This window comes from Poromitra crassiceps (assembly GCF_964638095.1).
Source record: "Poromitra crassiceps genome assembly, chromosome: 13".
Classification (NCBI taxonomy): domain Eukaryota; kingdom Metazoa; phylum Chordata; class Actinopteri; order Beryciformes; family Melamphaidae; genus Poromitra; species Poromitra crassiceps.
Window position 1 is genome coordinate 22,356,656 of NC_139644.1, and position 17,335 is coordinate 22,373,990.

The following is a 17,335-nucleotide window of genomic DNA, read 5'->3' on the forward strand; positions in this document are numbered from 1 at the left end:
GTCTGTGTGGGACACCTCAGGCTCTGACGCCGACGACATGGGCAGCAACCCCATGGTCGTCCTCTTGGAGCCGGGAGACAAAGTTTACGTAGAGCTCTTGCGAAACATGCTGATCTATGACAACTTCATGAACTACAACACCTTCAGTGTTTTTCTGCTCTTCACAGTGTGATTCAGACAACATGAACTAAGGTCTGTCTGGGTCGTCAAACGTTTAAAAAGGAATATCTCATTTTATTCATACTGCAATTTGTTTAGGACAATAATATCTGGACATATAAAGAACTACGACGCTATATCTATGCAATGCTTGTATCTCTGTAACAATATTCATCTGTCAATAAATCTAAAAAACAATCTGTCAATAAATCTTCTACAGCATCACATGCTGGCGTACATCAGAGTGTTGTGGTTCCCATTCATATTAAAGGTCAAAGTACAAAAGTTCAAGGCACTCAAGAACATACTGTTTGAAAATATGACCCGCAGACACTGAGGTCTGCAGTATATATTATGCTGTAGTATGCATTCACAGATATGATCAATCTACTCTTTCATAATGAGTTTGGCACAGCAGAATGCCTCCCCATGGTCATTGGTGGCTCTACAGGTGTAAACGTTGGCGTCGTCTGGGCCAACTCTGGCCAAGACCAGGGTACAGCGGCCATCTTCCTCATACTCGATCTGCACTCTGGACGACTCGGCCACAGGCTCCTCCCCACACAGCCACACCACCTCTGGATCAGGATATCCTGCCAAGACAGGAGGTGGGAGGGTTGAGGATAGAGCAAGGACACACAGACAGATAGGAACGTTTGAAATGGAGCACAAAGGCAGCAAACATGAGGCTGACTGAAATGGCATATTTCATAAAGCACAAAGTGGGGTACACATACACCCCGAGGGGTACTCGCAGTTGTGTCGGGGTTACCCCTCAAAAAAATCTGTAGTACCATCTGTGTCAAAAATGAACCTACACTTAAAAAAACACAAACAAAAATGAACCATCGAAGTCAATGAGTAGTAGTAGTCAATGAGCAGAGTATGGACCGTCTTTGCGGAATGTGGGTAGGAACGATATTATATACAGTCAATGGTAGGAACAAAATAAGACTCTTAAGCACCTGATATGTAGCCTAGCTTGCCACTCCTCGAAAATGGATAAATGGTTGAAAAGACCTCATCCCAAACTCTCTCCCATTCAACCCAACATCGCAGAGTTATGTGTGTCCTGTCAAGCACACCCTTCACATCAATCTGTTGTGAGAAGTGATTCATATTGTGATGGAGCTGATGTGTGAGAGGGCTTCTTACAAGGCTGTGTTAATAACACTGCCATGTCTTCATATAGGCCTACTATGTTTGTTATATTTCCTTTTTGTAGCAGGCTTACTTATAGACATGGCAAAATGTAATGTTATATCTATGAGAGTTGGCCTTCTGTGGAGGTAGAGGGGGCACAGCACGCAGATCCACCCCGCAGGACGGCAAAGGAATGTCCTGCCCTACTCTGCCTCTGGTTGGGTTGGTTTAGGTACAATGAGGTTGGGTTTAGGCATGAGAAGTGATGATTGGTTGGGTTCAGCCTTGAGGTTTAGGGCGATTGGTTAGGGTTATGGTAAAATATCAGGGTAGGCCAATCAGAGTAGGGCAGGAATGCCTTCACCATCCTGGGGGGGGGATCGTGTGCAGTACAGCAGGAGGTTGAATGTTGAGGGGGTGCAGGACTTTAAAAAGTTTGGGAACCACTGTGACACAACACAGGACACAGGTGCTGCATGTGCTCTTGAATGGAGGAGTTAACCATAGATAACGTAAAAGCTGTGTAAAGCCTCTGATGACACCAATTTGATCAAGCGTCACAGGACATGATTTGATTAAGCCCATGCTTTACCTGTGAGGTGGCAGGAGAGGCGGGCACTGGATCCCTGTGCGACCGTCTGGTCCTCCAGGCTCTGGGAGAACTGCGGTGGCTCCTGCATCTTGAGCTCCAGAGACTGCAGGGCATGCTCTGCCTCCGGGGTCAGGGGGGAGTCTGGGGCAGGAGGTTAAAGCCCAGGAGTGATGCTACAGCAAGGTCAGACTGGCAAACTGAAGTGGCTTGGCCTGATAAGGAGAAAATATTAAAGAATGGGAGTCTCACCCGCTCCAGGGCTGGTAGGAGATCCAGAACTATCTCCTTTAGACAGCAGAGCCATTCTCTTGAGGGCCAGCATGGCCTTGCCTGCTTTCTAGGAGGCAAACAGTGAACACTTAATAATAGAAGACAAATTCATCAAAACTCTGATGTAATACAAACCAGTAGCAAGTGCTAAGATAGTAGGCTGTGTTACCTTCCACTTCTGCCTAGCTAGGAACCTCTTCATCTTTGCCTTGGACAGGCTCTTTGTGGTGCTGGGGTCTCCAGAGTCAAATGTTGCCATCCAGGTGTGGCCAAGGGCCTCTTCACAGGACATCCTCCGCCTGGGAAAGGACACAGTGGGTTAGAGGTGGGGCATATTTGGGGCTGTGCATTGGCTATTGTACAGCACTGATGCCACCTGGTGTCCTTGTTGAGCAGGGAGCTGATGAAATCTTTGGCCTGCTCTGTGATCTCCTCAAAGCTCTCCTCATCAAACTCCCACTGGGCAGCAGTTACCAAGGCCAGGGTCTCGTCGTCATTGTTACCCTGGAACGGAGACTCGCCACTGAGTCTGAAGACCACACACAGAGGGAGACATACACACAGGCCATGGCCATTAAGTGACAATATCCACATAAGTCCACTAGGTGGCATAAAAAGTCCATATTTCCAAAACAAGCAGGCAATCAATCCATCACGACCATTACAGTACAATCCAACCAGTTCCCACATTTTATCAAGTTGCTCAAAGTGTTGATCTGGAGTAAATTTTTGATTTAGGCCTTTATGACAGGGGTGTGTGTGTGTGTGTGTGTGTGTGTGTGTGTGTGTGTGTGTGTGTGTGTGTGTGTGTGTGTGTGTGTGTGTGTGTGTGTGTGTGTGTGTGTGTGTGTGCGTGCGTGCGTGCGTGTGCCACTTTGGAAGATATATCACTTTGGAAGTGATATATCTGATATATTTCTTTTCCCTCTCGTCTCACATGTTTTCGCATGCTGTTCACTGTGTTTGGACTGTGGTCATTTCCTGCAATCCAGGATCATTATCTGAAGGTATTTTAGTTGTGAGTGACATAGCCTAGTTGTCTTTCCAGTTTACAGTGTCTGCATCACCATCAGAAGTCAGAACCATCTTCGACAAAAAACTAGTTGCATCAGATTGAAATTGCTTAGAAAATAACTCCCTTCAAATGTTATTTGTTCAATTGATATCTGCAGATGGCAATTCCTATGGCTAGACTAGACTCACTTACTATGAACACACATACTCTCTGGTTTGATTTAAGGGGCATACTGTAGATGGAGCTAATATTCAAGAAATCACAGCAAGGCTTCACTATTACTTAGTTTAACCCTAATCACAATAATCATATGACATTTTATTTCATAATATTTGTGAGATGACTCACTAATGAGATCTTCTATGAAGTTACAGTTATGCAGTTTTCCAGCATGTCAGTGAGACACAGCGGATCCGTTTCACATCATACCAAGTCCTCACAACAGAACTCACAATATGTAGCAGATGACACCAATGCTCCACATGTCGGTGGCCAAACACACAGTCTCATAGCTGATCACTTCAGGGGCCACAAACTCTGGGGTCCCGTGCATCACCTTCAGAGGCTTGTTGGGGTCTGTAACACACAAAATACATCATGTGGAATTTAAATGTAAACTGTTCATCCTTTCCAAGCCTAAAGTAGCTAGTAGGCACATAGGCCCCGCTGCTTCACTTACCCAGCGTGTTTGAAAAACCAAAGTCAATGATCTTAATGGAGGTGCCAGTGTGGTCGACGCACACAATGTTTTCTGGTTTAAGGTCTAGATGGATGATGTTCTGCTGATGCATGTAAGCGATCCCCTCCAGGATCTGCTGCACGTAGTGCACACTGGCAGGCTCGGTGTGCTCAAAGTCTTCGTCCACAATACGTTCAAACAGCTCCCCACCTGCAATGCTGCAGACAGAGACAGAGTACTGTAACACAGCAAGCTTGGATTCTAGTCTATACTATACAACCAGGACACACAGGCGCTGTAAGAATCCAACCCTTCATGGCACTTAGACTTGCCTGTGTTACTTTCGGTTTCGGCATGATCATTTAGCTACTTACAACTCCATGACCATGACCATCTCAGGCCTGTTGTCGTATGCCGCCAGACACTGGACCAGTTTGGGGTGATGGAGGAAGTTCATCAGCTCTATCTCTTTGCGAGCGGCCTCCCTCTCCTTGGCGCGCCGGCCTTTGTAGAACTTCCCAGCACACACACGTCCCGTCTCTTTGTGGGTCACCTTGAAGACCAGGCCGAACTTTCCCCTAAAGAGGAGAGGGTGGTCAAGTTAAAGGTCAAGATAAAGAACTAAGTTGCTTTATCTAAGGACATAAAATAGCACCAAGGCCTTTCCTGAATAGAGGAATTTCTAAAAGGTTTTAGCCACCCCCCAAAGACGTTTTAGCCACCCCCCAAAGAGGTTTTAGCCACCCCCCAAAGAGGTTTTAGCCACCCCCCAAAGGCCTGATATATTTGAGGTCAGGACAACCCTGACTACACAATAACTCAAAATCAAGCATTTTTACTGTATCTTCTTAGAGAATTTCAAAGTCTCACATTTGTATCTTCAAATGGCGTTCCTTTCTAAAACTCAGGCGACTGTAAAAACACATTGTTCCATAAGTTCTGACAATGACTGATATATTTGGGATCAGGACAACTCTGACTGCACACCAACTTAAAATCAAGTTTTTTTTTTACTGTATCAAGTTAAAGTTGCACATGTGTATGTTGAAATGACTGAAACTTGTGGTGCTGTGAAAACACATTGCTCCATAATTTCTGACAATGACTGACATATTTGTGTTCAGGGACCCTGAAGCCAAAAGTCAAATGTACACATAACAGTGAGCATGATCGGTCTGATCATTCTTACATTCGGAGCCAGGAAAAACCCTGGGCCCTGATTGTTATTCTCAGATCGGGGATGTGGTTATTATGAGACATGTGTCCTCCATAGAGTCTGAGACATATGGTAGTGTAGTCAAGTGAGCCCAGCAGCACAATGGCCGTTCCCTGAGTTTTGACAGACGGAGGCCGAATAATAATCAAAGCGAGCAAATCTGCCCTTGATCTGTGAAACACAGTGAAGTGGACCTGACGGGTGTTATTATTAACTGCAGCCACATTCTGTCATCCTCAAACTCCCCTCAGTCTAGGACTGTTGCAGATCAAACTCCCCTCGGTCTAGGACTGTTGCAGATCATGCTGGACTGCTGTTTTCTGGGGAGGGAACTGTGTCTCTACATGTTTCGATATTTTAATCCTCCTTACTTTACTCTTGGCAAGCAAGGAGTTCAACTCTTGCGAACTGAGACTTCTTCCTGAGAAATCTAACTCTCCAGTCGACTCATTTCGGAGAAAGACACTACTTGCCGCTACTCGAAAAACGGACAGCTGTTGTGTTTAATGCTGCTGTTGATTTTTATGCTTCGCCGTGTGCAGTACTCACGTTCCCAGTTTCTCCAGAACATTGTAGTGATCCGTGACTTTGTGGGTAGAGTCAATAGTGACAGACGTATATGTCTGAGGGGACTCCTCCTCCTCCTCCTCCTCCTCCTCCTCCTTTGGCATGTCTGCAACGACACACATTTGTAACTCAGCCATCTGATATGGGTAGAAATGGATTGTGTTCGACTAATCGTGCAATGGGGCCCTTTTCATAGCAACCGTTTTTAAAGTAGGTGATAAAGCAGGAGGTAAAACAGGTATAACCAATAATATTAATGATGGCCCTTGGAACTGGAACACCTAAATGGAATGGAACCATCATTAACAACACTGAGCTAGGAAAGACTGCTTTTAGATTGTCTTGTGCCCTATACCTGGAATGAATTACAGTGTACCCTGAAACTTGACACCCTGGTTCCAATGGGTCATTTTAGAAATTTAATCAAAACCCTAATTGATTTTAGCTGACTGTTCTTAACTTGTTTTAACTTGACCTATGTATTGTGTTGTTTTTATTAATTTTATTCTTGTTTGTTGTTGTTGCTTTTATGATTTTATTGTTTATTGATGGATGTTCTATTGTTTTATTGATTGATGTTTTTAGATGCATTTTTAGATTTGCAGGTCTCACTTGAAAATGAGATCTTGATCTCAATGTGACTTACCTGATTTAATAAAGGTTTAATTTATATATATATATATATATATATATATATATATATATATATATATATATATATATATATATATATATATATGTATATATATATATATATATGTATATATATATATTAATACATTAGTACATCACTGATGATACGTCCCAGTTGCAGCCATGTGATGTTTTTTTCTCTATACTTGCTGCTTTACCACCTCAAAACGGTTGCTGTGAAAAGGTATCAATGATCTGCCTCATCTCACCTTTCTGCTCCATCCTAACCACCGGTGACACCGGGCTGGGTTCGCTCACCCCCACGGCGTTGTAGGCCTTCACTCTGAAGCAGTGGTCCTCCAGAGGGAGCAGGCCAGAACACACCCTGTACGATGTGCTCTTACACTGGGCGCTCAGCTCACTCCAGTCCCCGGGCTCGCCGGCTCCACGGCTCTGCACTTCCACCACGTAGCCCAGAACGGCACTGCCTCCGTCGTAGCAGGGGCCCGACCAGGACAGGACCAGGCTGCCGGGTGAGCCGTGGGAGACCACAGGGCAGGAGGCCGGGCGCTGCGGCTTCTCTGGTGCGAGGATGATGAATTAATTTGCATGGAAAATTGCAACTGCTCCGCAATGGTAATAATACAGTACCCTGACCTCTCCTGACCCTGCAGAAGAAGAGCTGCCTTACCTATGACGGAGAGGGTGAGCGTGTGCTGCGCTGAGCTCTTGCGATCCTTGGCGACAACGGTGTAACGTCCTGTGTGCTGGGGCCTGGCCTCTGCTATAACCAGCGTACTGCTCCCCTCTGTGTTTTCTGCCCACACCTCTGCCCCATCCGCTATCTGCAGGAAGGAGAAGGAGAGAGAGAGAGAGATAGAGGGAGAGAGAAAGAGAGAGAGAGAGAGAGAGAGAGAGAGAAAGAAAGAGAGAGAGAGAGAGAGAGAGAGTCAGTGAGTATGGAGGGGGGGAGGGGCCTTAGTTGTAGCCTAAACACTAGCAGTAGACCTACTGCACCTGCTCTTTGTTTCTGATCCAGCACGACACTACAGGAGGGCTGCCAGTGAAAGAGCACGTCAGACGGGCAGTTTCTCCCACCTTCACCTCCAGGTTCTGTGGTGGCTTCTCAAAATGTAGTGCTGGACCTGTAAGGACAAGATGAAAAACATAAGGGACGGGTTCTGACTCTCAATACTTAATCAAAACACAACTAGAATTCCTCCTGTAACTGCAGATATATGTTTTTAATTTAATCCAAATTGCTAGATATCAACTGTAGAAAAGTGTGTGTGTGTGTGTGTGTGTCTGTGTGTGTGTGTGTGTGTGTGTGTGTGTGGGGGGGGGGGGGGGGGGAGCGTATGGTTTAAATATCTCAGTCTTTACTTGTATACTAATGCACACTGAGATTTCATGGGGTTTGCGCTTGTGTATGCTTGTTTGTGTAGGGTAACTGAGAATCTGTTACTCCTTCCTGAAGGCTCTTGTTATTGTAGCCCATGGCAGATCTAGAGTCTCAGACGAAAACAAAATTTAATTACCAAACACAGATGAGCGAGCCCAGATAAGCACAACCAGTCCTTGTGTAATCAAGTGTGTTCACCTATATCAACTTTCCCGTGAAAACGCCCGTGCGACTGAGTCAGTATCCACAAACCAAACACACTAAGAACAATTTACTTAATCCAATACCCCTAAAGGGAACAAACAGACATACCGTGTATCCCAAAGTCATGTCACATGACCTTATAACATCACATTAGACTCACTAGATCATTCCATTTAAAGGCACTGGTCACTATTCAAATAATGCAGCATCAGTATGGTGGATTTGACTGGAGGCAATCTGATAAAAGCCCGTTATGTCTAAATAGCTTCAGTGTCTCCAGTGTACAGTACCTTCTTTACAGGATGCATGACGTTAGCCTTGGATTTAATGCTCTGTCTAGCCATCACTACTTCTCATTTAAACCATAATCCTCCTTTGTAGGAATCAATAAAAAATAATGAAAAAAAGAAGAAAGAAAATTTAACTTTTTTTACTCTTTATTATTCTGCACACATAGCAGACCTGCAGAACTAATTCTCTGCACTTCTCATGCTTTTATTATTGCTGCCATGCAATAGCCTCACGGCCTCACCCAACCTCAGGTCAGCAGCGATACCAGGTGAAGCTCAGAGTCAAGTCTCTCACAATGGGAGCACAATTGCTTAGAGCCAGACAATATTAAAGCAGGGATAAATGTAGCTCTGGGGCAAACCGCTACAGCGTTTGAAGCAAAGTAACAGAGCCTAACGGACAAGTAACACTAACATCAATAGAAACAGGAGGAACCGGACCAGACGAGATCCCATCGAACAATGAGAGAGGGAGGATGAATGGGGTGAGGGAAAGACAGGTGCGTCGCCCGGCCAGGGCGGCTGTGGCTCAGGGGGGTAGAGCGGGTCGTCCAGTTATCGCTTTGTCCGTGGTTCGATTCCCCGGCTCCTCCAGTCCGAATGTTGGGCAAGATACTGAATCCCAAATTGCACCCGATTGTTGCGCCAGCGCCCTGCGTGGTAGCTCGCCGCCATCGGTGTATGAATGTGTTTGTGAATGGTTGAATGTAAAGCACTACGGATAAAAGCGCTATATAAATGCAGTCCATTCAGTTGTCAGGGGTGGTGAGTGAGGAGACAGGTCGGCGAGTGTGTGTCTCTTACCTGTCGCTGAGTTGGCTCTCCTCTTTGGAAGGACTTCTGCAGAGAGAGATGGAGCGCAGGTCAGTTTTGAAGCGGAGGCTAGCAGTGTGTGTGTGCATGGAGGCGTGGCCGTGTTCGGTCTATGGCTATCAGCTTACTGTCTCTCCAGGTTTGACTGCACCCTGCACTGTCCCTTTCCTTACATGGCGTTGGGCCTTGAAAGCTTTCGGGAAGCGCATCAAAGCTACATTGTTGTGGAAAACTGGTTTACATAGTTCCTGACTGGCTGAAGTTATGCCTCAGAGCCAAACAAGGACTGGAAATGATGTATTTCCCGTTCCCCAAAAGATTTCCTGCCTATCCAGACGAATATCATGGACAACAATGGCAAAGGGGTAATGTAGAGGTAAAAGCACTCGTCTACCACTGGCCGCGGAGACCCAGGTTCAATTCCCGGCAGCAGCACTTCAGGCTAGGTCAGATGGAAGTTGGAAACCCTCGTTAGTGTTTTGCTTGCACCTGTGTTTACCCTGCCTTTTTGACACAAAATGGCCCCCTGGCCGCTGCACTAGTGCCTCCTCTGGTCGATCGGGGGTGCCTGTTTGGTGGGGAGGGGAACTGGGGGGAATAAAGTGATCCTCCCACATGTTACTTCCTGCCGGTGGAACTCATCGCTGTCAGGTGAAAAGAAGAGGCTGGCGACTGCACATGTATCGGAGGAAGCATGTGCTAGCCTACAACTCAGATTGGCAGAGGGGGTGGGGCAATGACTGGGAAAGCTGCAGGTGGAATTTGCCAAGTACAATTGGGGAGAAAATTGGAGAAAAGCTGAGAAAAAAGTAAAGGGGCAAAAAGACTTTCCTGTACAGTAAAACGGCCACTCTGCCAGGAATAAAGTGAAAGTAAAGACACACTATACGTGCACTTACAACCAATGAAATGACCTCTAGCAGCAGCTGACTGATTGTCGCATTACCTCTTGGAGGTCCTGCTGGGCTCTGTCCATCAAAGACTGTAGGGGAGCTAGATCCTCTTAAGTCCTTCAGCTCATCTTTGGGAGACCGTGGTGACCCTCTGTTCTCCATGCTGCTCTCGGATGCAGGAGTGGGGACATTTGCTATACTGGTCTGCACCCCACAGATAGTCTCAAAGTCTGGATTGGTTCCATCAGGAGGAAAAAGGAGAAGAGACAACAGACCACAGGACAGGTTTAAGCAGAAATGAAACTCTAAATTCTGCAGTTAGCCCTTCCCTATGAGGCTGGATCCCTGCGTTATTTATTTTCCCTATAAATCATGCAATCCCACTCACATTAACTGTTGAGAATGTATGTAATGTCCCCACAGGTGGGTTCCCACCATGTCTGTCTCACCTCTGACAAACACCGCGGCACAGCAGGACGTCTTGCCCGCGCTGTTCTCTGCCAAGCAGGTGTAGGCGCCAGCGTCCTCCGGCAGGCACTCCCTCACAGCAAAACTCACCTGCCTGCCACTGAGGGTAGGCTTGCCAAAATGAGCCACTTCACCTGCCCACAGGAGCAAACAACCACATTAGAAGCTCTCTCTCTCCCACTGGCCTAAATGGTCTCTCTCCCACTGGTCTCACTCTCTCTCACACTGGCCTAAATGGTGTTGTGAATATCTAAGAACAGCGCAGAGAACAGCTGTGAGAGAGAGAGAGAGAACACTGCCTCTGTCGATGGATAAGTGAAAACATTTCCTTTACATAAGCTAACAAAGAAATGTACCCCCCAGCGACTAACAAAGTACCTATACCTATTGTGGAGAGAATTTAGAGTTGTAATACCTCCCTCAAGATGTAGGGGGCACTATCATTAAAAATGTCATATTCTGTCTCCTCTTTCAAGAAAAAGTTTAAAAAAAAATGTCTACTGTCAAATAATGTTTGATCGTAAGTATGGAATGTTAAATACTCATATATAATATTTGGGATTGTTTTGTCTTATTGTTTTTGTCTTGTTTTGTTGTTGTGTCTGCCTGTTATATCTTTGGTTCTGGTGGGTATATGACCAGTACCCTACCCTTTGGACATTATTTTCTTGTTTTATTTGTGGGCCCCCTCTAATAAGCTTTTAGTAGCTTCCTTGGGGTACCCTTTCGTACACACTGCATCATTGTTGTATATGAAGCTACCTGTATTGTGAAATTTCTTGTGTGTATGAATAAACCACAAATCAAATCTGCAGTCAGCTGCTCTAATCTCTGACTTCCTGGTGAGAGACTTGATAGAGGTCTGAATAATGTGATTCTAGGTCAGTCCCAGAAGGCAAGAGAGGAGAGGGGGGGCTGGACCAGAGCGCTGTGACTTTGCTTTTTGTAAATAAATCATTTTTGTACTTTTTAACTTCTAGTTTATTGGTTTTTATTGTGTTAGAATAGTAATTTTATCACACTATCTACCTCCCCTTTTCCCCTTTAAGATCATATTGTTCAGGGAAGGTGTAGGAGTGGCATCACTTAAGAGCAGTTATGTATGCAGTTAAATTGATCAGATATGGACTTCACAAATTGCTATTTATATCTTAGGAAAACAGTGTTACATCTAGCTTCGAGTCTATTTCAATGTTTGTGTAAAAAACACAGCTGTTTATTTTCAACAGACTTCTGTGCAAATGGTCCCTGCTCACCATTGTGCAGCCATGACGCTCTTATTGGCAGACTTCCACTGAGAAGCCCACGCAGTGTGATGTCACTTCCCTCGTCCACGCAGCAGTCCTCTATGGGCTCGACGAAGAGGGGCGGATCCACACTCCTGAGAGGGGAGAACTTGTGAGACCCTGGAGAGGAGGCAGAGGGGTGGAGAGGAGACGAACGAGTTAGAGAGAAGGACAAAGCACCATTTGCATAAGTATGTAGACTGAAGGTGCTGTGTTTTTCTCATTTGATAAAAGAAATTGAAATTATTGCATCCTTTTTATTCAAAACAGATGAGTTATTCTTACTTTTAAGATTCAGAAAAGTGATACTTTATTTTAATTTGGTTTGAAAGAGCTTTCCAAAGTTATCTAATACTCATTTTTGATTAAAAAATAAGTCACTTACACCACTTGCACAACCCTGTACATCTGTAATTCAAATGCTAAAGCATTAGCCCACTGCAGTGTTACCTGTTCATCTAAACCAGGGGTTTTCAAAGTCTGAGACTGTGAGACTCCCCCCAAACAAAGCTCGGAAAAAAGAGCCCCCCTCGCCCAATTCCTGTACACCTATGGGATCACGTTGTTTGACCGGACCCATAGACACTCAACAACTGAGCATACCCTGATATTGCTGTTTGACACACTTAAAAAGGTCTGTCTGAACTTCAAGGCATGTATCTGTTTCACCCATAGAAAGTGGGAAAACTGTCACATTCCCCAAAACTGAATCTCTGAACTCTCCCTTTAACCAAATCACACACATTTAGCCTGTTCTATGAAATCTCATTTTAATAACTAATGTTTGACTTTGACTTCCATTCCCTGAGCCTCCCATGCAACTGCTTGGAGCTCCCCTGGGGAGGCCCGCCTCCCACTAAAACTACAACATACTGTAGCAACATGCATCTGCTTAAAATGAAAACAGGAACTAACTAAGTTGACAGTGCTGAAGTGGAAAATCATGCTGTGGTGTCGACAGAGAGAATATAAGTGAAACAGGTGGTCAGTCTCTCTCTCTCTCTCTCTCTCTCTCTCTCTCTCTCTCTCTCTCTCTCTCTCTCTCTCTCTCTCTCTCTCTCTCTCTCTCTCTCTCTCTCTCTCTCTCTCTCTCTCTCTCTCTCTCTCTCTCTCTCTCCACCACCAACAGTGCACACCACTTCTTCTCTATTTCAGCTCTTCCTTTGCTCTGGTGTGCGAGCTGTATCTGTGTTCAGCACCTCACTGCTCAACAACCACAGAGCTGACACTAATCCTCTACCATCACATCTAGAAACACACAGCTCAAGCAAATACGGCCACTGGGCTGTACAGCACATCTCTCTAGTCCAGTGGTTCAAACGTTCGGTCAAACAGTCAAACGTTTTCACATAAAAAGACCCCTGAACTGACACAAATTAGACCACGGACCCCCATTTGATAAGTTCCCAGGGTCCCCCATCTGATCAGATTTTAGCTTTTAGATGTTAAGTGTATGAAACCCATGACCAAAATGAAAATAGACATACATTCTGTGATTGTGTTAATTATAGATGGAACTATAGTCAAAATAAATTATTCACCTTTTTGATGAGGACCCCTTAGAACCCCCTCAAGGACCCCTGGGGGTCCCCAGACCCCACTTTGAGAACCACTGCTCTAGTCAGTATTTCAAGCTTTATCATAGCATTCACCACTCAAACCGCCCACGGTTTCTTCATATAGCACCAGTGTTATACAGCTCATACTCTTCTGGTGTGAATGATATCTGTAATAGGAGAGTCAATAAACCCCAACTTGCACTGTATTTCAGGATCTATTCAAGTTCAACCAAGCATGCTATAATGAAATGGCAAGACCTTGCACGTCATGTTTCCTGCAGTGCAAGAACACTTTAATTAGCCTTATTAATTCCTCCAGTGGACTGTATCTCTGTGCTAAATGCTGTGTGAAACTGATTGTGTCTTGATTGTGTTCAGCAATAATATGTGTTACTGTTAGTTATGATTTCACTGGGTGGAGTGTTCCAAGCTTGTGTCACAGTCTGATGTTTGCTGGCAGGCGATGTCGTTGACCTACTGGTCTTTAACCTGTCAGGATTCACTAACGGTGATTCATCAAGCCGCCCTCTTTGAGCCACACACACACACACACACACACACACACACACACACACACACACACACACACACACACACACACACACACACACACACACACACACACACACACAGGGGTGGATTCTCACACCTCGTTCACTCTGTGACTCTTTGACCTTTTCTTTTTACCAGACTCAGGACCAGAACCATCAAAGTCAGCCACTCCTGTAGCTTATGAAACTCTTTCAAAACCCCGTTGGGTAAACTCAAGCATGTGTGGCGGTCAAGCTGAAAACAAAGCTTCTTATGTTAGTTCCACAAACGTTTATTTTAGAGATATGAGCTTTTCACCAAGTTTTTCTCTCTTTCTAGCTCATAACTGACAGAAATTAGACCACGGACCCCCATTTGATAAGATTTTGCCCCAGGGTCCCCCATCTGATAAGGTTTTAGCTTTTGTGATGACCATCCCACTTTCCTGGCCCTGTCTTGCAGGAGCCTGGTGTTGGGGTTGTTAGGCTGATTGGGTGCGCCTGGGCCCAGTGCACTCATTTGGCTTAAGAAGACCTTAAGTGTTTGTTTAATGTAATTTGTGTTATCTAGTTATTTTCCCTTAGTTTTAGTTATTGAATATTACATTTTTGTTTTAACTTTTACTTTGGCGTATGACTCCCTCATTTGTTACTTCCTTGAGCCGGGTTGTAACATATGAGAGGAGTCATACACTAAAGTGAAAGTTCAAACAATACTTTATTAACTAAAACTACAGGAAAATAACTCAACAACACAAACTACATTAAACAAACGAACAGAACAAAAGGTGCATCGGTGAAGAGGGAGAGAGACTGAATGCTCTGAAGTTCTTCTGATTGTGCGCCCCCCAGCCCAGGTGCACCCAATCTGCCTAACGAACCCAACACCAGGCTCCTGCAAGACAAGCCCCCCCACCAGGCTCCTGCAAGACAAGCCCCCCCCCCCCCCCCCCCCTCCGCGCCAGAACCCATTCAAGGACCCCTATGGGTCGCAGATCCCACTTTGAGAACCACTGTTCTAGCTAACAAAGCTGAGACCAAGTCCCTTACATCATAGATCTTAATGGGATTTTAGAGTGTAGTCTGGAGTCTGGACTCCTCATCAGAATACTCCAGCACAGTATGGAATATATATGGTTCATTTATGGATGGCATTCAAGTCCAACCTGCACCCTTAAAAATCCCAGGAAGTCCCATTACGATCTAGTGAAGAACAGCTTTGTTGGCAAAAAAGACAAATAGAAAAAACAAGTTTGAAAGGAAAACATGCTTCAGTACCACTAATCTAAATATGCCATCTGACCAACAGATGATACATTTTTTTAGCAATGTTGATGTGGCAGTTTAGCCCAGAGCAAAGGGTTTGAGTACTTTTGAGCAAAATAGAAATAGATTGTCTTAATTTCAGTGTTGGGCAAGTTACTTTCAAAATGTAATGTACTACATATTACTAGTTACTTTCATTTGAAAGTAATAAGTTACTTTACAATATTACTTTCTAGTAACTCGTTAGTTATTACACTACTTTTGCATTACTTTTACCAAAACAACAGCAGCAGCAGAATGACATCGCCGCCCCGGAACCATCCCGAAAAATTATTTCAGCCGCCTTGATGTCAGTGTAAACAATCAAAAATTCTAAATGTTATTCTTTTCCTTTGTTATTCTCATCTATAGTGGTTATTTGCATAAAAACAGACAGTTTGATTAGGAAATTATTGTATCTTCATTTAAATATGTGCTTTGATTTAAAAAAAATGTAACTCAATTTGTAACTTGAGTTACTTGACAAAGTAACTGGTATAATATTACTCAAATCCTACAAGTAATAAGTTATATTACTGAGTTACTGCTAAAAGTAATATATTACATGTAATATGTTACTTTTGTAATGAGTTACCCCCAACACTGCTTAATTTTATACTTTCACATAGATTTCTACAAAATTGCTTTCACTTTGACATGAGAGAATGCTTTGCATAGAGCCTATAGAAGAAGAACAAAACAGACATACATTTTGAAATCATGTAAATGTCCAAAAAGTCAAGGGGTCTGAATCCTTTTGCAAGGCACTGTACGGTATGCATGTTAATAGGAAATTAAATTGTCTGGAACAAACCACATAGACTTCAACAGCAACTGAAAAGTGACTTTCAGACTTGGCAGATGTGGAAGTGAAAGTTCAACAAACAACAACAAACAGTCGGATCTCTGGAGAAACAAACACCGGATATTAGCTTTAACAGTTCCATCATTGAGTGTGTGACTGTGATCGTAATTGCGTTGGCCAATAACATGTCCTTAACAGCAGGAAGAAATAAAGTATCATGTGTTGGCGTTGTTATACAAGGGCCAAGAATCATGTTCTAACTTGTCTTTTAAGATGCTGACATGAACAACAACATAAATACAAATTGCGCAATTACCAACAGAACACCCACAGACTCAAACTATGATTCTCTTTCTCTTTCTTTCTCTTATACAAATGTAGGAAAGCAGCCCTTACCTGTATCAAGATCTTTGTGTGTGCCATTGGTGGGTGCAGAGGTTCTGGTGGTGCTGGTTGCAGGCCCGTTCCCCTGGGAAGAGGTCCTGGTGGTGCTGGTTGCTGGCCCGTTCCCCTGGGAAGAGGTCCTGGTGGTGCTGGTTGCTACCCCGTTGCCCTGGGCAGAGGTCCTGGTGGTGCTGGTTGCTGCCCCGTTGCCCTGGGCAGAGGTTCTGGTGGTGCTGCTTGCTGGCCCATTCCCCTGGGAAGAGGTCCTGGTGGTGCTGGTTGCTGGCATGTTCCCCTGGGAAGAGGAGCTGCAGCGCGGCTTGATGTGCATCCTGAAGGTTGACACATAGCGCTGTTTACTGCCACCACCATTCATGTCTGTTTGAGAACAGCCCCCGGTCTCTATAGAAGCAACAGCGACAATTTACACAGTCATTTCCCCCGTTATCAGACTTCCTCCTGCTCACCCCCTGCCCTCTCTCTCTCTCTCTCTCTCCACAATCCACTCTCCTGCTCCCTCGCTCTCTCACTGCCAAGCCAATGCAGGATCTGAACTAGTCTCTCCCAGCCATTTCACTGGCTTCCCTGCACATGGTTCAAGCCCTCATGCCTCACCCTCCCCTGATCTAACTCCACCTCCGCTCGCAAATCACTCGCTTTCACTTTGTCCCTCTCAGGCAGGACAAGCATCTCCCTATCTCTCCCTAATGTCTCGCTAATGTCTCACCTATGTCAGACCCCCCAGCCCCTATTCAATGGCTGTCCTTATTATCATAGCTAATAGATGCACAGCAAACACACACACAGAGAGAAAGAGAGACAGACTTATCTGTCCACCCAGCCAAAGGTCGTATTGTCTGCTTTGTTGAACACGCTCCCATTCGACAATCTGCCTGTTTGCCTGCTAACTTATCAATGCTGTAACTGAACTTTGTGATGCTGGTGACATCAGTGTTACACACACAGGGTCATTTGAGCCTGCACTGGACTCGAGCTGTGGCTGTAAACAACAGGCAGGCAGGCAGGCAGGCAGGCAGGCACGCACGCACGCACGCACACACACACACACACACACACACGCACGCACACACGCACACACACACACACACACACACACACACA

At 44.9% G+C, this 17,335-nt stretch overlaps 1 protein-coding gene across 1 annotated transcript; it reads right to left on the bottom strand.

Annotated features, from left to right (window-relative positions):
- Positions 1-209: 209 nt before the first annotated feature.
- Positions 210-16,758, bottom strand: mylk5 (myosin, light chain kinase 5). The gene is made up of 17 exons (XM_083648606.1): positions 16,226-16,758; positions 11,601-11,750; positions 10,326-10,478; positions 9,930-10,106; positions 8,975-9,010; positions 7,292-7,419; positions 6,966-7,119; positions 6,544-6,855; positions 5,624-5,747; positions 4,233-4,436; positions 3,859-4,076; positions 3,632-3,755; positions 2,541-2,693; positions 2,334-2,463; positions 2,144-2,231; positions 1,895-2,035; positions 210-752 (listed from the first exon to the last, which is right to left on the bottom strand). Exons 1-17 carry the CDS (start codon positions 16,587-16,589, stop codon positions 547-549), a joined length of 2,862 nt encoding a protein of 953 aa, XP_083504732.1. The 5' UTR covers positions 16,590-16,758; the 3' UTR covers positions 210-546.
- Positions 16,759-17,335: the final 577 nt, after the last annotated feature.